A 24,306-nucleotide genomic window follows, 5' to 3' on the forward strand; every position below is an offset into this window, starting at 1 on the left:
GTCGCACAGGAAGTGACGATTCTTTTGACCAAGACCAAGCATTGGTATGTCTTGCACCCAAACAGAAGGGTACCAAAATCTGGGAGAGTATGGGTGGCTAATTTTGGGATCAGTCTAGGGTTGCCACCCGTCCCGTAAAATACAGACGCAATTTTTTGCATATTTTTAGTTTGCCTTGAACACAGCGCCACTCTGCCTGAATTCAACATTTGTTTGGGTCCGCCCACCTGAAAAGGCAGTTGTTTGGTTGATTTTAAACGTGGAATAAGTGCTCATCATTAATTGGGTGAAAGAAAGTCACAGGAAATTAGAAGTACACATGTCTGTGGCTGCATTCGGTACTCCGCCCCGTGCCACATTAAAAAGCAAAGGATGCAGAAACACAGACGTGAATTGAAAGTTCAAAATGACTGATATGACAGTGTGAGTGAAACAATTTCAAAAAACACAATAAAATCTGTCGCCAAGTGCTAATTCTGTGGTACATGGTGGCCTGTTGGATATCCGACAGCATGGGGCTAGAGAGCAATAATACTGCAACATCAGGACAAACAAATGACACTCACAGTTCGTCATACCTGAAGCATCTCCAGCAGTGGTGATTACGCTAAGACTGCAAGGGAAGCTCAGCTCCCCCTAAAATGTCCCCAAAAAAGTGGTGTTATGTACTGCTGTGTGTACATTTCATTGAGAAAATATGCGCTAGAATTCCTTCATCTTTTGTTCAGAATCAGCTCCTATCACAGGTAACTGGCTCCACCTCCTTCTCATTCATCCCCACAGCGTCTCAGCGCTTTAACCACAGTCGGACGCTGAGCGTCTTCTGACTTCAGCAGGGAAGCGTAGAGTGGGTTGTTCCACTGTGGAAACTGGACGGTCATTGGATAAACGTTGGGCCTTGTCCCGCCCATCGGACGCTAAGCGTCTCTGAAGGTCTATGAGGCAGTGGGCTGGCCTGGACGCTGGGCTTCTGCATGATGATTGGATGATCTGTCTGAGGCTGAATCCCTTTTTGATTGACAGTGAAATGAGCCAGTCAGCGATCTTGAAGTATAACCGTCCACCGGAGCATCTTCTGAGTTGTTCTGGACTGATCCGGAGGCTTTGTCGATCCCAAGGGAGTTTACCTTTCAAACGACAAGGGTTGAGAGAACACTGGCAAAATCCCTGGAAAAAACACCTGGTTGGTACGACAGGGTCACAGATCATTTTCTTGAAAAGGAACGGAGAGTAGAATTTACGTTTAAATAAACAAATTTATGATGTAGGCCAGAAAAAAATGAGTTTCCCTTTCTTGACTGACCAGCAGCCGCCACTGCTCTCCACATACAGGAATCTTTTAAATAACTAATAAAATATGATTAGTTTGGAAAAGTCAATCCTACTAAAAGAATCAATGGAATGAGATTTTAAAAGGTATGAATTATTTTTAAGCTGCCTCAGTGTTTTACTGAATATATTTTCTCAGATTGGTTATTTCTTACTGATACATCAAGAATACAGACGTTTCATTAGTACAACATAAAAAAAGTTCAATACAATTTTGATAACTAGTATCATTTATGATTGAAGGAAAAAAAAACAAAAGGACAGACAGGACAGAATACATTTTGAAAAAAATATTTTGAAATTCTTACATATTGACATGAAACTTTAACTGATACATTACCATAACTGGTGCCCCACTCTAATGTTGGCATTCAGGCCAGATCCCCCCTGCTGCTAAGGGTGTCCCTTATTTTTCTGCCCCAAAAGTGGCAACCCTAGATCTATCCCTGTTTTAGTCAAAGGTAACAACACAAAATGTGTGCCGTACCCAGACAGACCGAACTGAAACAAGGCTTCCCTGAGAAAAGTAGTAACACATAACACATTTGCTAATTAGCACTTAGTACAGTAAAATGCTGATGCTTAACAGATAGGCATCTGCACATTAAAAGGTTAAAAGCTTAAGTATTGGATAACTGGTATAATTAACCTGTTGACAGCACAGAGATGAAATCAGCATTGATTCATTCATTGATTTGTAATCTGTTCCTGTCCTTTTATTTCGGCTCTTTGAATATTTTGAGCTGTGTCATGCTGCGCAGTCACAGATACAGTCATTGCTCTGTGCCCCTAATGTGACAGACACATCACACCCCTCAGACAGTGGACCTCCAAGTCACACTGGGTGACAGTGATGAGTGATGTTTGCTACAGTCAGTCCCTTCCCTGCTTTAATAAGCACTTCCTGGCTCAGTGAACTGTACTGTGTGTCATTAGGATTCCTCTGCTGCCAGCTGTGGCCTCACCTTATAGCATCATCTGGGTGAAGGAGTCTCCAGTGTGTGGTGGTGGTAGAGGTGGGTGGGTGTGGGGAGTAATAGCAGTAGTATGAGAACAAGGTCGGCTTTACAAAGCTAACACACTGACTGTCAAACTCCCGCCCGACACACACACACACACACACACACACACCAAACCACCCTTCCTCACTTACCTCTGCCCATCCGTGTGTATCTAACTGAAACATGAATGGCTTTTCCTCTCGGATGGAACTGAACAGAGCTGCCTTTCAGAGGAACATTACCTCTGACAGGTTTGGCTTCACTCCGCTCGGATTGTCCACATGAGGATTACTGCTGTCAGGTTATTCCTGCTTCCTTCCAAAACCTAACAATCTACGGTAATGCCACATACCAGACTTTAGGTGTAAAAAGATGTGGGTAGAATATTCAGATAAGAGGACAAAGCTTTCCGGGAAAGTTTGAGTTCCTTGTGTTTGCATCCCCTTAGGTTATGAATATTAACTTTAAAGGCTGATTTTAATAAATATGCAGTATGGTCACCAGATTGTATAGCCCGGTTAATGAAATGGCAGAAGAAACAAGTGAAGTAGCCGTTTGCCAAATTATACAAAACAATCACGTCCTCGTTATGGATCGTCAGCGTGTGCCAAACATCAAAGGCTGGATTTTTAAAAATCATCCAAAACAAAATAATTATCAGTATGCAAGGGATGGTGTTGGAACAAAGAGTCCACTGAGCTTTTTATGTGTGAATATACAGCAGGGACACATTTGATCCCTGATCAAGCTATGACCAACACAAACATAAGAGACGCTTGTGATTTAAAATTGCTCTTATGAGAGATTGGAAACTTGGAATGGGGACGTAAGATTTGAAAAATGGTCTTAATGAGCGAGTATACTCTCACCCTCAAAAATGTATAGGTAGCTACCATTTTCATCAGAACCAAACTCAGAAATACTTGATTCATAATCCAGCTTATTTAGCAGATCTCATGTTGTCTATAATGAGAGAGGGAAGACGTAGCTTATATCTCCTCTCCTTAAGTCTCTGTTGTCTTACTTCAGCTGTCTTCCCCTCCTCTACTTCCATCCCTGTGGTTGTGAAATATCTAGAGTTTAACAGTTTGGCTGATGAAGCGGTCGGCTTCAGCCCTACCAGCTGAGTACAGATGTAAGCAAAGTGGGGTTAAGGCCATAAACTGTATAAAACATGAACGTAGTCTCCTCATCGTCACCCATCTGTTTCTGAAACGGTAAATGAAGCATGTTGGCTGTAGCGTACATATTGATAATGGCAAGAGCTTTGTGTAGAGCTATAGAGCGCCTGTTGGTCACATGACCCTGAGCTGTGCCTTTGATTGGGCGAACTCACGATCTTAATATCCTCTGAACTACCGAGTTAGAAAGAAAATTCATCCCCCGTAAAGTGTGTGTCAACAGTAAAATTAGCGACTCAGACAGGAGATATTTTTTAAACCAGGCTGTCAATGGGTTTATTTCTGCTTTGAAAATGGCTTTTTTTTGGCTTGGTGTGAATGTGACTCCAGGTACTTCCGGAGCCAGCCTCAAGTGGACACTTGAGAAACAGCAGATTTTAGCACTTCACCCTTGTCTCATATTATTAGACCGGAGGTTGCCGCTTGTTATGGCACAACTGCATCAGCAACAGAGTGTTAGCTAAAGTTTGTGGTTCCAATTCCAACTCCAACTTTATAACCTCCGCCAAAGAGGTTATGTTTTTGGGAGAGTTTTTCTGTCTGTCTGTGAACAACATAACTCAAAATAACAAACGGATCTTGATGAAATTTTCAGGAAATATTCAAAATGGGATAAGGAAGAAGTGACTAAAATTTGGAGGTGATCCAGCTCACCATCCGGATCCAGGACTTTGTTAAAGGATTCTTTATCATTGTGAGATAGGGCCGTTTTCACCATATGTGCATATAACTCCACGATAAATGGTCGGATTGCTTTGCAAAACAATACAAGACAAGGTCACCATAATTTCTGACAGATGTAAAAGTACGATCCAGATCCTGGCAATATTCTGGATACTAAGATCTGGAATATGAAACATGTACTGGGTCATCATAATTTTCAACACTGATAGGAAACAAATTATCATACAAACCTGCAACTAACACCAAATTGTAGCAGACAGTCTGCTGAAAGGGAGTATAACATTAAAGTAGGACTAAAATGTTGGTGACAATCACAATATGATTGGTGGAGGTCTGCACTCTGAGTCCTTTTATAGTTTCTTAAGCACTTTAATAACAGACCCTGTTGACCACAGTGAAAAAATAAACAGGATAAAATATAAAAAACGTAGCAGCTAACATGAGACAAAAGAACACTACATGTGAAATACAAAAAAACAATTGAAAACATAAAATAAAACTAAAAGATAATTAAAAGGCACGAAAAAGAGCAATAAAATGTATATAAAATAAAACATGTGGAAAAACAGTCTACAGGTCTCTCCAACTGCAGAGCCAGATAGGGAAAATAAACAGGAGCAATGTACAGTCTACACAAACTCAGCCTGATAAATATGTTCACCTGTTTGAATCTATAAATCAAGTTCCTAACCTTGTTTTTCTTTACAAATCAATAACGTCCAACCCAATCCAAGATAAGCCTGATGGCAAACTCTCTTGTCACCCCCTGCCAGCATCGAATGGTTCGTGTGGAGTCGGTCAATAGCCATTCCCCTCCTAATGTTGCTAATTGGTTTGCACTTAAGCAGATGAGAAAACAGCACAACAAGACACTTGTCATTTAAAAATAAATTGTAAACCCTTCCTGGCTAAATAATCACCAGTCCATCTTCAAGACCGGGGCTGTAAAAAGCGACAGCTGAAAGGACATCATCGTCTGCGAAAGAGGAAACAATGAGCCTTGATGGACATTAGCACGGGCGGTCGTTTCTTTTCACTGAAACATGACGTAATTGTTAATTGCATATTAGGCTGAAATGCTTCCGACAGATGTTTAATGTGGCTCTAAAAGACGGAGTGCCATCCTTGTCATGGGTCTCTATTCCTCATTTACCTTGGTAGCATGTGGTTAATTTGAGCTCTCTTGCTAAAAATCAGGAAACCAGATACAGAAGATGATGAAGATGAATTCCTGGAAGTGTCAGAATCTATTATGACCCGTGTGAAACTGCTCTTTGGAGCAGCTGCCGTGCCATAGTTGAAACTTAGAGGCATGAATTAGAGTCTAGTCATGTGATGCTAATGCTAGTCAGCTTTCAACCTGAGCTCTTAGAGTGGACTGAAGCCGTTTGATTCGACTGGCGGGGTTTGTTTTAATCAGAAACTGTATTAAGGGTAGTCAAAACCTGTGCAGTGTGTGATAATAATATTAACTCCTAACACACCCCAGCGTTTGAAGGTCAGGCCTGTCTGCACAGGGGGTTAAATGCCACAGAAATTAATTACTTGCGCTGTCAATCTCAGCTATCTGGGTTTCCCATGACGGGGAAAAAAAAAAAACTCAGGGGCTGGGGTTTTCTTCTTGCTCCGCGCTCTGATCCCCCTTGTTACCCACCATCCCCCTCCTCCCCCCAAATGAATTATGCTGCATGGGGTTAATAAAGATTACCCCGGAGTTATCTTTATTTGATTACCTTTACACTCAGAGGAGATCAAAAGAAGCTAGTAGCTAGCTGAGGCTAAATTTAGAGACATGTCCTTTGGGAGAGGAGGGACCTGTGAAATACCATCTCTAAATTCATCAAAAAGCTGCTCTGTATGGGGCCACATGCTGGTTTTTGGTGTGGGACCAACATGCATGTATTTCGTTGATACACAGAACACATGCTGGGTTTGTGTCTGTGTGTGCGAAGTTTAATGTAGCAATATGCAAGACTATTACTTTGTTGACAAGGAACCAAGAAGCAAAACAAGACAAAAAAAATCTCCACCGATGCAACTAGCAATCCCCAAAACTTTAACTCAATGAATGCCAAGATAGAAGCAATGTGGCTAGCAGCTTTGTCCAACTCTTTGTTGACAACATACAACACTGCAGCTACCTTTAGCTCCAAAGATAGTTAGCTTATTTAAATCTTTTTTCGCTAACTGCTATCATAGTTTACTGCAGCTCCCTTTAGCTCCAAAGAAAGTTAGATAATTTAATCTTTTAAGCTAATTGCTATCAAAGTTTACTGCAGCTCCCTTTAGCTTCAAAGATAGTTAGCTCATTTTATCTTTTAAGCTAACTGCTATCATAGTTTATTGCTGCTCACTTTAGCTCCAAAGAAAGTTAGCTTATTTAATATCTTTAGCTGACTACTTCCATAGTTTACTGCACTTACCTTTAGCTTCAAAGATAGTTAGCTTATTTGATCTTTTTAGCTAACTGCCGTCAAAGTTTACTGCAGCTTCCTTTAGCTCTAAAGACAGTTAGCTTGTTATGATCTTTTTAGCTAACTGCTTTCATAATTTACTGCAGTTCCTGTTAAGAGTGTCAGCTTGCAGGCAGCTTTCGACATTAAAGGTAGCTCCAAAATGTTAGCAACAAGCTCGACAACACAGCAGAGCATTTAGCCGCTAATGGATGAAACTTTCTAAATTAGCTGGTGGAGAAAAAATCTGAGCTAAAAGCAGAATCGAGGACTGACTGAAAATGAAAGCTAACTACCTGAAGGGTACAAATCAAGTTATGATGCTAATAAAGGTTTTTCTGTTTGTTGTACTGCCCTGGAGTTTGTTAAAGAGACATTTATACCAAGTCAAAAGCTGTGTTACATCACTTTCTGATGAGCCAAAGAAGAATGACGTGATTTGTGTTTGATGACATGTATTACCTGAAGGTGTTTTCCCTCCTTTAGTATCCAGCCAGCTAAACAGACATTAGTGTGTTCCCTGGATGTTGTGCATAAGTAGACCATTACCATAGATCCTCTTTGCCTACAGCAGAATTTTATTATGTAGGACTACAGAGCCACAACACCTTCCAGAAGTGATTAGAGAAACAGAGCATAAAAATTAAGCAGGTCTGTGTTGTGTCAGCTGTTCTGTATTAAGTATTTTTGAAAAGATGGGTTTGAAATCATCAGATCCACTCAGGACAGGAACCTAATGGGTCATATCAGGTGGAAATGTGTGATGGAGATATTTCTGTGTTTGTGTGTAACAGGAAGTGGAACTGTGCAGACCAAACAGCCAGGAGAAGCTCGGCCTGACGCTGTGCTACAGAACAGATGACGAGGAGGACATCGGTATCTACGTCAGCCAGGTAGAGACAGATGTTCCTGCTGCTTTTTTTCTAGGCCCATATGCACATTCAGTCATTACAGGAATGGGACCATTAGACATAATGCACTGTTATTTGACCAATACAAATTGCTCTTTGCTTATTCCACTTAAACAGCAATTAATAATGAGAAATGTTGTATCCTAAATCTAAATTTGCTGTAGGCCTATGTCTCAAAATTGTAAAACTTTTTCAAAGGATTCATTGGATCCCTAAATATCTGTTCTCTTTGTACTGTATATGTATACATATCGTATAGGTCATCATGTGGTTGTGCAATGGTGGGGTCTATCACCATCAATTCAGTGCTCTATTAACTCACCCATCTTTTCTTTTTTCTTTTTTTTTTTTTTTTACAATTGGTATTGACAGTCTGTTTTCATTGCTAATGGCTGGACGTACATACAGGCTCTGGCTATTTGTTTTTAAAGGTTTTGCCATGATCTTCCTAAAACAAAACCTAAAGGGTCATAGTGCAAGAAAATAACAAAAAGTACATTACACATGAAATTGAAAGAAATATGGGACCTTGTGTATTCTGAACCCTGTTGAAGGAAGTTAGACCCCAGACACACAGAACATCTTTAAAATAAAAAAATGATAAATAAATAAGAGCCAAAGTGACTTCACCCAACACAGTTCGATTCCCAGCTTGGCTGGTTCGGCCTTTCTGTGTGGAGTTTGCATGTTCTCCCCGTGCATGTGTGGGTTCTCTCCGGGTTCTCTACGGCTTCCTCCCACAGTCCAAAAACATGCTCACCAGGTTAATTGAACACTCTAAATTGTTCCTAGGTATTAGTGTGTGTGTGAGAGGTTTTCTGTCTCTCTGTCAGCCCTGTGATTGGCCAGTGACCAGTCCAGGGTGTACTCCGCCCAACGACAGCTGGGATAGGCTCCAGTCACCCACAACCCTGAACAGGATAAGCAGTTAAGAAAACAAATGGATAGACATTTTTGTTTGAGATTGTTTCCCATTCCCCCCAGGGATCAATGAAGTATTTCTGATTCTGATTATTTTGCCTACACCTACATTTAATTATAGATTTAGTTGAATAAAAAAATGAAAGCCTCCTTTTTTCTGTTAAGAATTCTAGTTGGTCATTTTAAAGAAAACTAGTCTGAATAAATCTGATATAAGTTGTCCTGATCCTGTTTCCATCCTGTTGTTGATCCTGTTTCCAGTAGAGTGCATGATACAGGCTGAATTACAGGAATAAAGTATTTTAAAACGTAGGTCATAATACGTTAAAAATCAATGAATTGTTTCAAATAAAATAGCAGAAAACACTGTAAAACACTTTTAAATACGATTTATTTCATCCAAACATATATACAAGGATCGAATGTTGACAAAATTGACAAAAATATAAAACAAAATCAAACAACAAAAGAAGAGAAAGCTGCGCAAAATGTAAAGCTGGGACATATCAAGTGTGAAATAATTGTGCGAATCCTTCAGTTTGTGTTGATTTTGGCGCCTCCTGTGGACAGAGTATATCTAAGAGCACTGGAATCCAAATATAGTTATCTGGTGAAGTCTGCACACAGATAAGGATGGTCTCACCAAGTTTAGGTTTGATAACTGAGACTGAAGGAGCACTGAATGACGTCAACTTTTCAGGACAAAAAAAAGGAGAAAGTGAAATTGAATCAGTCTGATCCAGGTTAAACCTTTGAACGACAGGGATCTGTAAACTGTTTCTGAATTTCCGTGGTAATTGCTTCTCTCTACCTCATAATTATCCCCCACAAAACGTATTTACTCTACTGTAAAATCAAATGATGCGCACTGGGGTGAAAGCCCTGATGAGGTCTGATATAGAAAAGCCTGCATGTTCCTCAGATCGAGCTCAGACTCCCGTGATCAGTTCCCCTTTTTATTAAAAGATGGTTTGAAATCCCATTTGAATTTTCGTCTTTACATCCTGGAGCAGAGAGCAAGACGGAGTGAATTAAAGAAAAAGCAGACAGAAATGTTTGCCAGTCAAATATCAGCTCTGAATGATCATGCACGGCCGAGGAGGAAGTCAGGTTTGAAATGCGATTCCTGTCCCGTCATTCCCGTCCCTCCTCCTCTTACATGTTTTAATTGAAGGTTTTAATTAGCTCTGAGCAACAACCTCCAACCCTTTCCCTCAGACTGCATGTGAAATGACACATTATCCCATTTCCTGTTCCCTGTCTGAATACCAAACTAAGTAAAGACGGGAGACAATACCAAGATTCCTTTTTGAAATCCATTTGCAGCTCAGAAAATGAGACTTCCTCTTTGCCAAATGGTTGATAAGACGAATTAAAAACATTACTCTAGTGTCTCAGACAAACAAGAACAAAAGATTGAATTATGGGAGCTTTGAGCATTACAAACCGAGTAAATGAGACAAGTGTTCGGGAGAATGACTGCAGGTGCGTTTTCAATCCTGTCAGGGAACAAAAAGGAAAGGGTGTGTGAGCTGTTAGGAGGATTAGACAGCTGCTGGAGGAACGCACACGCCACAGATCGGCAGAGGATTTGGCTCCTTGCAGGATTTGTAAAAAGAAAAAAACAAACTTGATGAGTGTTTTTCTAGCTTTCTCTTGTTTTTCTGTTTCTTGAATTTTAACTGTTAATAAAACACCTACACCTGCTGAACCCTAACAGAAGGTGGAAGAAGTCTGCATGGAAGAAATGCATTTATTTTTTTTGTTTGTTTGATAAAAGGATAAAAATGCTAATTCTCCCTCATTAAAATGTATACATGCAGGGATTTTTGTGCCACTTTGGGGAGTGCACAAGTTATTTTCTGCATTTCTACTTTTGTTTTTCGCCGTGTTGCTCCCTGTCTTGATCTTGCATGCAGGAAAAACAAAGTGCATGAAATGATTGTTGATGCGCTGCATATTGTCTGCATTTTGCAAAACGTGTTGATTCCTTCAGAGACGACAGAATCAAGTCTGAGCTGCACACGACTCAAGCTGCTGTTTTTTTTATTCCTGTACTGTCTCCTCTGGTTTTTCTGCAGTCACAATATTCTTTTGTACCACGTCAAAGACTTGGATGTTGCCTCAGTCAGTGTCACTCACCTGCTTCTAAGTGGAGTATGAATGTGAAGCCTTTAAAACTCACCTGTATTGTTCAAGAATACAAGGTTGTCAGAGAGAAAACAGACCTTTATTTCGACAGCAGGTGTTAAGAGTGACACATCAGTGCTCTTATTTTTTAAGAACAGAGAGACACAAGGCCCAGCTGTCAGCATTGATTTTATATTCTTGTTCTGTGCAGGTTGAGCCGAACAGCATCGCAGCGAGAGACGGGCGCATCAAAGAAGGAGATCGTATTCTACAGGTGTGTATTTTTGTCTCAGTGAATAAACCGGTGACTGTTTTCATAGATGGACGACACTTCTCCAGCTCTAACTGTTGTATGGAAGTGAAGTAGGGATCCATCGATCCAACTTTTATGGTCCCGATAGTGGTACCTGGGCTTTGGGTATCCAGTGATAAAATAATAACCTGCATGTCCTACTGTGGGATAAGATTAGTAATGTTTTCAGTAAAAGGCCAAAAAATGAATACATATTGAAATACTGAAGTTGATATCTATGTCATGTATAAAGTGTTTGAATGTTTACCTGCAGTTTGGAAAAAACAGCATTTCAGAACTTACAGGACTTAATGTTTGAGTGAAAAATTTCATACTGTAAATAAAATCATACTTTAGCCTTAGTGTCAAGTTTGAATCAATCCTTTCCAAACGATACCCGATCAAGTTTTGAGAGGCTGCAACAGGCCTATACCTGATACCAGTACTGGGATTGGTGCATCCCCAAATTGAAGCCAAGGACTCTGGCTGGTGGAGTTTTAGTCTTTACGCCCTGGGTCCACTTTTACACAGAAGGGACCATAAAGGATCATTACTAAACGACCTATTTGGCTGTCGTGTTAGCTGGATGCAGAACTATCAAAACTGCTATCCAAAAGATTCAAATTGTACGTGCATACTCCACATAAACAGTGATAGAAATTTAAATGTTCTGTTTATCCTGACATTGTCATGCTTTTCCAAATTATACATTAGATTCCATAAAATCTGTTCTTTTTGTATATTTAGTCCTAAAGGGTAACACGAGTATGATGTCTGCTATCCTTTAAACAGCGGAAGAGGTGTGGCAATTCTGCCATTAGCGTACCCACAGGTGTTGTTGAAATGCTGGATAAAGCCACGGGCTTAGATGTATCTGTTCTCTTTTGCTGCTTTTATTTACTTTGGATGAAAAGTTTAAAACTTTAAGATGAGTACTAATGGGCTTGTTGTTTATCACTAGCCACGTTTACATGGACCCAAATATTCTGCTTACATTCGGTTTAACCTTTGTATACACCTCATTCTGAAAGAAAAGTGCCAATCTGAATGGACATTTAATCCGTTTCATAGGGGTGGCATATTCCTGTCCCCAAACCTATTGAGGTATCATGTATCCACTCAAACGGAAATTTGTCAGGGTGCGTTCTTTCAGTACATGCTCAGATATGACGTTAGACAACTAGAGATGTTCCTCAACTTTAAAAATGGCGGCGAGCCGTCAGCACTGGACTGCTGCGGAAAGTTCGTTTTTGATCCAAACTTTGAAAGAAATTAACATAATTTCAAGACTGGACGGACGAAAAACTCGCAATACAGAGTATTGCAACACCGTGATAAGCAAACTGTCGTCCTCCAGCTTTGAAAAATCTCGTGATGCACTATTGACTATTCTGTTTGATTTTAGCGGCGCATGTAGACCAGAGATTGGAATAATAATAATAAAATTCATACAGGCTTTGATTCAAACACATAGTGTACACGTATATATAAACAGAAATGATCCCTCAGCTGCTCTGTAGGTCTGTATGATCATTGCTGCAACCTGTCGACTTGGCTTTGCTACTTAGGTCAATATGACATCCATCTATAGGTACAGTCTATGATTAAACCCAAGCAGAATTCCAGCATCCATGGTCAGATCTGCAGTATCTGGATTGTTCATTCGGACTTTCTGGAAAAGCCAAGGATTCCCCATGAACTCTTGTGTTAAAATGTCTGATACAAAAAAAAAAAAAAAAAAAAGAAGTAAAAAGATTTATCTATGTTTAGCAATTCAAACTCTAGAGGGGTAGCTTTTTTTGAAACGTGTCTGTTCTGAAGATTTAAAGTCTAGGAATTCATAAAGTTCCACACAAACAGGGTGATTGATTTAGGATTAACCCAATGTTTGGCTTCAAAACCCCTCCTCTAAAACCAATGGGTGATGTCACTGAGACCACGCCCACATTTATACAGTCTTAACCTTTTATTTTCTTTAATCCTCCCTTTAATATTTTTTTTTCATTATTCCACATAAAATATTGGTTTTAGATGTTGTTTTCTTTGAGGTCTAATGATGTCAAAGAAGAGACATCAAAGGGAGCTAGCACCCCCTGCTGTTAAAAAGTGGTATTAATATTCATTTCTATCTCACTGATTTAAATCATGCTGCAGATGCTGACACATCTCTGTCCTGAAATGAATCTGTTTCTCTTTGGATGTTCCTGAACAGGATACGTGAAATCTAGCTCTAAACTAATGTACTCTCACTGTGAGCAACAATTTTACTCACTTCCAGTCTGTATGACAGTGTACCAACATTACTCCCCCTCCATATTCACTGTGTACACTACATCACTCTGGAGTACCTCCGCCCTCTCAGCGAGTGTTTCTGTGTCCCATTTGTGTGAATGATTGTGGGCAGCAGGGCCGGCTGTACTCCTGGCCCTATTATCTTCTTCTGACAGCCCCATTACTCTGCTGAAGAAAAGATGAACGCCACCTGTCAGAGAACAGTTAATTGTGTGTCTGGATGTGCAGTGAGAGCAGACTGTAGCCAAGTCCGACTACGCACTCGCAATTGACTCCCCTTACCAAGTCTCTCTGCGCCTTTTCTGGGGGATTGCAGGGAGTTGGAGGAGGTGATGGCAGACGGGAGAAGAGACAGGCAGTAGATGAGACATATTAAGAAAGTAAAGTGTTGAAGAGACAAACGGAGGGAGATAAATGGGGAGAAAGAGCACAACAAAGAAAGACGTGTCAGCATGTGATTACTCAAGGTGTGTCTTGTAGAAATGGAAACAATGGTTACATGTATTATGCTCATTTTCCTTTCATGTCACTTTAATTGAAGATGATGACAGTTAAATTACAGACGACTCCGTTTGGAGTATGCGCTGCGACTTTCTACGAGTTCACTCCTCCTCGAATGACCGTCTACCACTCGTCTTTTGATGTACAGATAAATGGCTGCGAGGTGCAAGACAGAGAGAAAGCTGTTGCCTTGCTGTCAAGTGAAGACGCAAGGAGCATCATACTTCTGGTGACAAGACCAGAAATCCAGGTAAACACTCTCACACAAACACAGCCTCCTTTGCCCTCTCCTGACAACCTACGTCATGTCTGATAACAACACCTGCCTGCTAAGTGCCTTCTCCTCTCCCTCAAACTGTCAGAGTGGTTTTCTGGTTGCTACACACACACACACACACACATGGATGCTGAAAGAAAGACTTTTCTGATGAGATGTTGTGATTTTCAGCTGGAGGAGGAGGTTTGGCTGAATGACGAGCAGCAGCAGCTGGTGGAGGAGCTGAAGATGGAGATCCTGGAGGAGAGGAGGAAGCAGAGGGAGAACAACTTTGACAGGGGAGACGAGGTGAGAGCGTGAGCTTGGAGGCAGTTGTCAAAATAAGAGACGGGAAAAAGTTGAACAGCTGACAGGAAAAAAGACGACAGAGCTTTAAGAGTTTGAAAATTCACTGATGTAATTTTAAAATCTTTCCTCCCCAACTATCAGCTTTTTGCCTGACTTCTCAGAAGTATAAAAACCCTAATTTTAATACCAGGATACTTGACACTCTTGCATTCCAACAACTGTAAACAGCTTTTGGAGCAGGTTAGCTGAAGATTGTGGCTTCTGCAGCTGAGCTATGGCTAATGTTTGAGTTCATAACTGATCAGACTTTCTTTCCTCATTGTAATAGTCTCACTTTTGTATATTTGCCCATTCGAAATCTATGATTTAAATGAGATTATCAGCCACAAAGCTGGCTTGAGCTCAAACATGCTTGTCTTTAAACAACATTTTGTACCAAAGTAAGTCATGGTGAAAAATGTAGGAATCCATTGGTTTCATGCAAATACGTACTCCATGGTGCAATGGTGGATTAGGGCCATGTTCAAAAAAACAACAACAAAAAGATTATTTACGATATTAATCTCATAAATTTATAAGAATAAAGTCATAAACTCACACATTTAAAGTTGTAAATTTACGAGAAAAAAGTATTTTTTCACTCTTTACCTAGGCTATCAGGAGAGCAACAGCTCCCTGTGCAAAAATGAGGACAGTGAAGTCTTGTGAAGTTGAACTTTATTTCACAATAAAGGAGTCATTTTATATTTTGGCACATCAGCACAACAATAAGTATAAAGACCCTGAAAAGATGTCTAAGAAATTGGGGCTTTGTGAAGAACTTCAGTAAAGTTAGAAAGATATTCACAGATAAAACTCTCCCTGACCAATAACTCATCAGGAGAACATTGCTTTTCACCTCTCTGCTATCATTGCAAGGTAGTCTCCATGCTAAGAACTTATTTTCTTCTTGCTTTGGTCTCTATGAACAGCTGCCTCTCACTTGAATGAAATGTCTGCAAATTGCAACACCAAAATTATGAAATACAGGAATATCAAAAAACTTCACCCAGTAGAGCTGTAGCATCATCAGAGTCATATTACTCATACGTGATCTCATGTTTTTATGCTACATGTCTTGGATCTTTTGAAAACCTACAGGTTAGCTCAAGGTAATAACTTTATTCTCGTAAATTTTCTGACCTTATTCTAGTAAATTCATGAGATTAAACTCATAAATGTATTTTTCTATTTTTTTTTTTATGTTGCCCTAATCTTCTGTTGTACCAAAGCAACCCCTATAGAGCCCCAAAAAATGTAGAAAAAAAAAAAAAAAAGAGTCAGCCCCTCAGCCAACTCTAGCTTACATGCATGGCAATCTTGGTTTATAACTACCATGTCAATACCTGCAAAAAAGTCTCATCAATGTGCTGAAATCCTTACAGGAGGCCCTAAAGTTTAGCTAAATTTTCAAGTTTTGCCTTTTTTTTTTTTTTCAATCTTTAGGGTCTGTACTTTAAACAACTTACCCTAGTTTTTGTTTGTTTGTTTGTTTGTTTTTTAATCAGATCAACACCAAACTGGTCTCTGTGTTGTAGACACATTGAGAACAAAAAGTTATTATAGGATAAAACATCTTTATTCCCAATATATAATTTATATTCATGTAGTAGATTTCTGGGTCATGTACTGCTGTATTGAATTAGAGCACTAACTAGCTTGCTTGCGGATCACATAGTGTGGATAGTACTAGTTCTTAATACCCACATGGGTCTCATAATTGAACAACTCTTATTGATGTGGGAAATTTGTTGCATCTGGCTGAAAGTACATTGCCATCAACTGCCCATACCTCAACAAACTGACTTCAAACATGAACGAGACATTGCTTCTTGCATTGGCCTTAAATGTTTTTGTCGAGGTACTTTTCAGAGGTATACTGAAAATCTACAAACATACTTTGTATTTGAATCCCTAATCCTAAGAAATTTGTACAAGCAATCAAAAAGTGTTCTGTTTTTCTTTTGAAACCAGCATCAGATTGAAGACGAGACAACAGACACTGCTACCTGTTCTTCCAACAACCAAGACAGCGGGTTTGGCCGCAGTACAGACAGTCCAGAGCACCAGCCTCTTCTAGCCAGAGTTCAAAGGAGGAGCCCAGCCCACTGCCTAAGGGAACGATGGCGGGCAGAGCATCCACACACAAGACGAGGACCCACGCCACAGGACAGCCAGAGTCTAAGGACACTGTCCAAAGGTCAAAGCCACGATGGGGTTCTCAGTATTCGTAACGGGGGAGGAGGAGTTCTAGGGTTAGAGAACCGCTTCCAGCAGCTTCTGGAGCTCAAGTGTCAAATCCGTAACGGAGGCGAGTGTGGGGTGTACTCGATCCGACACAGTATAGAGTGTAGTCTCACTGAGCAAGCAGGTGGAGACTCGGAAGACGTAGATGATCTTGAGGAAGGGAAAGGAGTGGAGCAGGAGTTGAGGATGCTTAACGAAGAACTGCGTAGCATCGAGCTGGAGTGCCAAAGCATCATGCAGGCACATCAGCTCCGTCAGACCCACCAGATAGATCCACCACAGTCCTCCTCACCAGGACGGAGCCCCAAAGATGGACACAAGCGGTACGGCAGGTTAGCTGACATCCATGAGTACCCAGAGAGGTCTGATAGTGATAAGATCAGAGAGAAGGACAGCTCCAGTGCCTACAACACAGCAGAAAGTGCACGGTCGACACCGCTTGGTATGGAGAGGTCTCCTGATCACTCCCTTCAGAGACATATCAACGTCACCAACCAGAAAAACCTCAGACTGGCTTCTTCCACACCTTCCAGCCCCATCCCTATCCCGAAGCCCCAAGGTACATCAAATCGAGGCAGACCAGCAGACCCAGGCCCTGTTATCTCAAGTAGCCCGGAACAAAGTAACCCTTCCAGGTCTGAGTCAGACCCTGCCCTTCCTGCAGACGATGAGAGGTGTGAGAAGAAAGGTCGGACAAGAGACTCCAGGAGAGGACTTCCCTATGGTTCTCCCTATCAGACCACCCCCTACACAGGCCAAGGAGGATCCAGACAGCTCCAGGTAGGTATCATATCAACAGGATGCAGATTTGCTGTTAGCACCTCTGAAGATGATTCTGTTTAAACATTTGTCTCTGTGTTTCAGAGCTACATGCAGCTGCTACAACAGCACTCATCCCTGGAGTACTCCCAGAGCCAGCTTAGTCTGCTCAGCGTCTGCAGAGATCCGGTGCACCGAGGAGGGCGCCCTGGGGAACCCCGTCTGGAGTGGAAGGTCAAAGTGCGTGCTGATGGCACACGGTACGTGGCCCGAAGGCCTGCTCGTGACCGCATCCTAAGGGAACGGGCGCTCAGGATCCGGGAGGAGAGGAGTGGAGGCATGACCACGGATGATGACGCAATGAGCGAGATGAAGATGGGTCGCTACTGGAGCAAAGAGGAGAGGAAACAGCACTTGGCACGGGCCAGGGAGCAAAGGAAGAGGAGGGAGTTCATGCAGAAGAGCCGGCTCGAGTGTCTGAAGGAGGGGCCAGCCAGCGGGGCCGAGGGCAAGAAAGAGATCAATATCCTGGAGCTCAGTCACAAGAAGATGATGAAGAAGCGAAACAAGAAGATCCTGGACAACTGGATGACAATTCAGGAGCTGATGAGTCATGGAGCGAGAGTCCCAGAGGGCTCCAAAGTACACAACGCCTTCCTGTCCGTTACAACTGTGTGACACAGCTCAGCAGACTGTCATGAACCGAACACTTGATCACCAGGCAATCTGAGTTTAAAGAGCAACTGTTTGTGTACAAAAAGTGTCTAGACTTTGTAGCATCCTGAGGGCAACTTTGTAACTATCACTTTACGAATGTTTGAACAGTCTGTTCACGCTTTCCTCACAAGACCTTAACCGTTGACGTTACACTGTCTTTACACTGGCTTTTTGCTAATGCACTGGATTCTGACAGCAGCTGACTTTTGTAGCATTTCAGTTCGAACTGAGAGAAGTGACGAACTGAAAGTTAATTCATGTATACGATGCACAACTGCTGCTGTGTAGCGCTACTACCAGCGCCATCAGGAACCTTTTGTACACATTGTTTGGTGTTCCTGTACTCTCCGGTCTTTTGTTTTGATGCATATGAAGTGACTTCACTCGCCTTGTTCGAGGTGGCATTTTTTATAACGAATATACGATATTTTCACACTTTGTAAACTAAGTGACTTTTTGTAAGGGAAGTTTTACACTGAATGTCGATGAACTGTCTATTGGGATTTCTTATTTATGTTTGTAACGCCGAGGTCAGAGTTGATGCTGTTTGATTGTACTGTGTTTATGACACCACAACACAAAGAGAAACAAGAAACACTGGAATTAGTGAAGGACAAAAACCAACAAAAGCACATCTCAGAAATGATCAAGTAATGGATTAATGACACCGTCTTAAAACATCTGCTTGCCCATTAGCTTGGGGGCATGTTTTGGAAACCGTTTTACCTCTTTACAATCTCTGAAATTAAACAGTTTCGAAGTTTGTCCAACACTGACTCCAGTAGCCATTGGGTCAACCCAAACCACAAACCATGAATGTGTGAATTATGTTCAAATGTTAAATAAATCCATATTTATATTGTCTTAATGTTATTTATATTTATTGTAAATTAATTTCTGTTTATTCTGTTCATGTTATAAACGTTCCATATGAAGCAGCTGTTGAACGATGCATCAAACCACAGCCTCTTAACTCAGACCTGCTGCTTCTCTCTGTAAAGTTCATGAAGAGGCCTTGAGTTCAGTATTTGTTAATGGTGATGTTTTTAATAAAATAATTATACAAACAAAGACTTTACTGTAAGTATTTACTTTGCATACAAATATTCCTCTGAAATGCGGTAAAAATATATAAAGTCCATTGAAGAAACTTGCAATTTCTTTGTATGCCACAATGAAGTTTTTTTTTTTTTTTTTTTTTTTTTTTGCTTAAATTGTCTGATGGCTTTTGAATTAATAGCTTTAACAATTTTTTAGATAATATTTATGGTGTCCTTGTAAATCATAATGACTTTGATACTTACCTGTAATTCCCTATTGTGCCACTACACAGGTGATCACTAATATTTTATGCCTAAATGTCTGAACAGTTTTTGTTTTAAATTTTCTCAAGGAACCCAGATGATATATCATCTTGACTTATGCAGTCACCGGGTTTTCCAAACAGCAACCTCCAATGAAAAAAGATAAAGTCAATGAAGATAGGATTAAATTGAAAATCTGTATTGTCCCCTAAGGTCAATTTGAATTGCAACAGGAGTTAAAACATACATTCTTACAACTTAAACACAGTGAAAAAGCATTAAAAAAGTATGGCACAATACAAAAAATGAATAAATGAATAACTAAATAAATAAATACAGAGTTAGCACATTTCACTTGTGCATCATTTCAATCAGTCTCGCCTACAGCCTGTAAACAACAATGGTCACTTGGACAAATGATTAAAGATATGTTTAATTTGGCCTTACATGTGAAAGTGTACCTTCTCTTAGTCTGAGAAACTTGAACTCTGAATGTAGAGGATGGAGAGGTTTTCCCAGAATGGCCCTGAACTGAGTGGTTTTAGCTTTAAAAGCAAAGTCAAATTTATTTAGCCTTATGCCAATGTTTTTTTGTCAGAGTTTAACAATATTCCTCAGCCTGTTTTAGTTTGAGATGCTGAGGTTACCAAACCAACAAATTCCTGCAAAAGTCAGAATGGACTCAAAAAAAAAAGAAAGAAAACATTTTAAGAAACTTTTTGTCGACATTAAAACACCTCAATTTCTTCAGATAAAACAACATCTGATTTGCCTTTCAGATAATGACATCTGAGTTGCCTCAGGTGACATTTACACACTGCACTTCCTCGAGGGTCCACTTGGGGCTGACTGCAAAAGTACTGGAAACTACATAGACATCCATTCAAAAAACCCAAAGTCTTTGCAACAGAAATAGATGTTTAAAGCTTGGTTTAAAAAAAGACTTGGGTCGGAATAGTTCATTTCTATATCAAAACACAATGGAGGGTTTTTTATATACACATATATCTTGTTACTTTTAAAGTTATTAAACACTGGCAAACTTTGTTGTGCTTCAGCACGCTTTAACCCTAAAGTCTTTTGGGTCATTGATCATTTGGCCAGTGTGACCGCAAGTGTGTCGTACTTGAGCACAATTCACTTCTCTGTTTGGCACACCTCAGAGAGGTGGGCTTCAGCGTGGTACACTGCACAAGCATGTGGGCATGAGGTATGATCCATGACGTATGATCGCTGCCACCGCTCCTCTCGACAACCATTTGAAACAATAGCAGGAGTATTAGAGGGGACAAAAAAGACCTAACATCTCTGTATCTTATTGTGCTGACTCTGAAGAGATGGCAGTTTGTGTAAACAGATGCTTCACAGTAAGCGGGCCATGCTGTGCCTTAAGTCTGGTTAATATTGGAGTAGTGTGACCACAGGCCTTACTCTCAAGTGGAGGAATGGTTTTGCCCATATAAGGGCATGACTACAGATCACCCTGTAGCTGTCTGCAAAGAGGCTAAAGGTCCATTTTGAGGTCCAAACTTGAACAAAGCTTGTTTGGGCTCAGTATTTCCAGAAGACTTCATCCATATCTTTCAGGATTGATCCATTGTCTGTCTCAGCTGTACCATGTGGGAAGTGTTCATCTGAGCATGTGCATGGCTTTGACCTTCTGGTTACCTTTTTCCACACAAAACACATCACCTTGCAGCTACACATGATCTGTGTCGTCTTCCTCTTCTTAGTGTCAGAAATACAAGATTGTGACGCTCAGCACGCAGCCAGAGATGTCTCCATCTTATCCTCCATCCAGCTGTTTACATGCTCGAATTTCAGAGGTACAACTCAACATTCGCATCTCCCTGCTCTAAAATAAAAATGTGCTCTCTGTGTGGAAAATCTCTTGCTTCATGCAGGGAACAACGCATTTTTGATCCTCTGCCTGACACACATTCAGGCACAGAGAGCAGAGGATGAGAGGAGGAAGGCTGGCTGTCGATCTAAGATACAAACTGCAGGAAGAGCCTTCATTGTGCTGCCAACTTACTGCACAATCCCCTAAACTCTAAAAAACACAGTCTGTTTGTCAGAGATTACACAGGAAATGACTGCTAATTGAACACATGGGAGAAGCATGTAAACTGCAATGATTGCTGCACCTGGAGAAGCCCCACACCTGTCTGCTCCAGATCTCCATCTTCACCCTCAGACATCACAGAGGGCTTATGGCTGCTGTGTGTCCACTAAGCAATATGAGGCTTTAAAGCTAACCCCAGCCCTGCATCAAAACATTAAAGAGAAACTGGTGGAGACTCCTCATCCTCTGTCACTGCGCTGCATCTGTCCACAGCTCACTGAGACGAGGAATTAATGAGACACATCAGACTGACACCCCTATAGCAAAACGCTTTATGCATAATGTGAAATCAGGTAACGGAACCCCACACACTCCCTTTATCTATTTCTCCAATGTATAATGTCCAACCTCACATATATCTGTGTGACAGAAACAGAGCAGCAACCGAGGAATAATTGGAGACTCAAAAGCTACTTTTATAAATAATTAATCCAAATGTGCACGGTGAAGATAACTGGATGTATTTGAATATTGATCTGTCACAGTGGTATCATGTGGTGTAGCAGAGGCTTGGTTTCTATACGTGCAGTTAGACAATGTTGAAGTTTTAGAAATACATGAGCTTTTTTTGTAGACATAAGGTAAAATAATGTTTATGAGGAGAAAAACTGTAGAAGAGTATTGATTGTATATGCTACAAAGGGCGACACCCTCTGACACCATATGTGATATTTAGTGGTTGAAAGCCTCCCTAGTGCAATGAAAAATATTTACAAAAGTGCAATTACAAAACAAGGAAATAACTTTCATAAAATTGATGTAACAATCAGCAAGGTCAGAGTGGCAAAGTAATGAAAAAAAAAAACCAAAACGTGGCATTGAAAATTATGTTCTTTTAACAAAACGTATCATTCAAGTTGCTAGCTTTGATACATTTTAAAATGTAAAAATGATCACAAACCAATCAAAAAATACTCATATTATATACACTTTAAAGCAGTGGTCTACAATCTGAATCCTAGTTTGGCAGGTGAGATAGATTTGGAAAGCGCAAAAAAAAGCTCCCTCTTACCCCTGTGTTCCAAGATCCCGCCCCCCAGGTCATATCACCCTTCCTCGCCTCCTAACAACACGCCCCCTCCGACAGAGCAATAAGCTGACCAGCAGAAAATGTCACAAACAAGACAGTCATCCCCCTTGTAACACACGGTGGTAGCTTTTTCAATTGGTGCAAATAAAACCATGAATTAGCCAGCGAAGCAGGTCTGGCGTTGCCACTGCCAGCTGATCAGAGTAGAGCCGACTGTGGGCAAGGCTTTACCTTTCTCAGCGTGTCTTCACTAGCTCAGTTTACAATGCTAAAGATGTGTGGCTAACTTATGCTAAAATTTATTGACAGAGCCTACCAGTTCCAACCAGCAACGTTTAGTCATTAGACATTTCTCTCCTTCTGTCTCGGTTGGCACCTGTATCGCTCAGAACTCTTCCTTGCTTCAGCCTTTTCCTTGAAACTTTTTCATTGTTTTCCCTTTACTGTGAAGGGTGACAGTAACAGCTTCCTAGTTTCGGTCTTCTCTGGCTCCATGCTGCTTCGGTAGCTGAGAAGCTAACTGGCGTGTGAGGGGTAGTGGGGAAGGACGAGGCGGGACCATGGCGGAACGATGCGGAGCAGGGGAAACAGGGGATTGGATGGACTCACGCACAAACCCGAAATGAGGGGAACGGCAGTTTGGATTGGTCAATCATTGTGCCATTTTGCAGCTGATGGACTGAATGGATATTTTTTGTTCTTTTTGCTTTTTATATTGTGTAGATTGGACCATCAGACCATAACAGCCTCAAAAACTATGTCATTAATACTTACCAAGCTCCCAAGTCATAGACCATAGCTGTAACTGCTCCTGTATGTGCTGGCCCTGAAGTGCAAACCATAACAGCATCTGAAGTTGAATCTTTAAATTTGGAGATTTTTTTAGGGCAAGTTTAGAACGTACCCGTCTTTTTTAAGAGTTAAATAATAAGAAATGTCAATATTTCTTATTAATTTAAAAACTAAAAATCCAAAACAAGACAACAGGTCAGCCTTATTCCTAAACTTTTCAGCTGATGACCCCTTAAATGGGTCTATCAGAGACTGTATACCCCTCTTATGGGACAATTCAACAATACACCAACGTTACGCTAAGTTCACACAGGAAGCGCCGTGCGCGGAACAGAGGCCAGAGCAGTGACAAAGTCAGACCACAATAGAGCAGACAGAGTGTTGGTTGACACATTGACTTGAATAGACCCACCAGAGGGTCTCAACCCCTACTTTTGGAACCACAAACCTAGCTTATAGTAAGGACTGATTATAAGGTGGAAAAGTTAGCGTTACAAGCTAAAAAGATAAATAAAGTTGTAGGGTGGATGGGCAGTCAGGAAATGGGGACAAAAACTCACCAGTCCCTCAGCAAAAGAACAGAGTTTAAAAAAAAAAAAAAAAGAAAAAAAGAAAGAAGGGTTCAGTCCAGGTAACGTGACAAAATGTTCTCCTTAAAAAAAGAGAAAACTGTGAGAGGTGCCTCCTCTTCAGAGAGTGACATTTGTTTACTCACTCTTTCCTGTTTGTAGAATAGTCAGGTTGATCTCTGTTGGAAACCCTATCCACAAACCTAAAGTCATCCTCACAGCTGGATGTTGTTCCCAACATACAGTCGAATCTGTCACATCTTTACTTCCAGTCCCCTCTTCAGCCATTCTTCTCATTTAGCTCTGTCTCATTCAAATTCCAGCAGCTGAGCTGCCTCTCTCTGCAGCAGATGAAAAAGCACGCTATCCCCGGCTGGCTTTAATCTAATGATGCCTTTGAAGCAGCTGGGAATGAGCGGGACTAGAACAAAGTCAGGTGTGCTTTACTTTAGACGGTTTGACGG

General features: G+C 40.9%; 1 protein-coding gene across 1 annotated transcript in view; it reads left to right on the plus strand.

Annotated features, from left to right (window-relative positions):
- The window catches only part of pdzrn4 (PDZ domain containing ring finger 4), a 56,264-nt gene extending 38,018 nt beyond the window's left edge, over positions 1-18,246 (plus strand). The window contains exons 4-9 of the mRNA XM_074698189.1: positions 7,443-7,541; positions 10,822-10,884; positions 13,844-13,945; positions 14,144-14,260; positions 16,274-17,326; positions 17,411-18,246. Coding sequence (XP_074554290.1) covers positions 7,443-7,541; positions 10,822-10,884; positions 13,844-13,945; positions 14,144-14,260; positions 16,274-17,326; positions 17,411-17,983 — 2,007 coding nt within the window. The 3' untranslated portion in view covers positions 17,984-18,246. The remainder of the gene's footprint in view (positions 1-7,442; positions 7,542-10,821; positions 10,885-13,843; positions 13,946-14,143; positions 14,261-16,273; positions 17,327-17,410) is intronic.
- Positions 18,247-24,306: the final 6,060 nt, after the last annotated feature.

The sequence above is a fragment of the Halichoeres trimaculatus genome, unplaced genomic scaffold (genome assembly GCF_033239565.1).
Source record: "Halichoeres trimaculatus isolate MK-OKI-2021-1 unplaced genomic scaffold, fHalTri1.1 fHalTri1_scaffold_21, whole genome shotgun sequence".
Taxonomy (NCBI): Eukaryota; Metazoa; Chordata; class Actinopteri; order Labriformes; family Labridae; genus Halichoeres; species Halichoeres trimaculatus.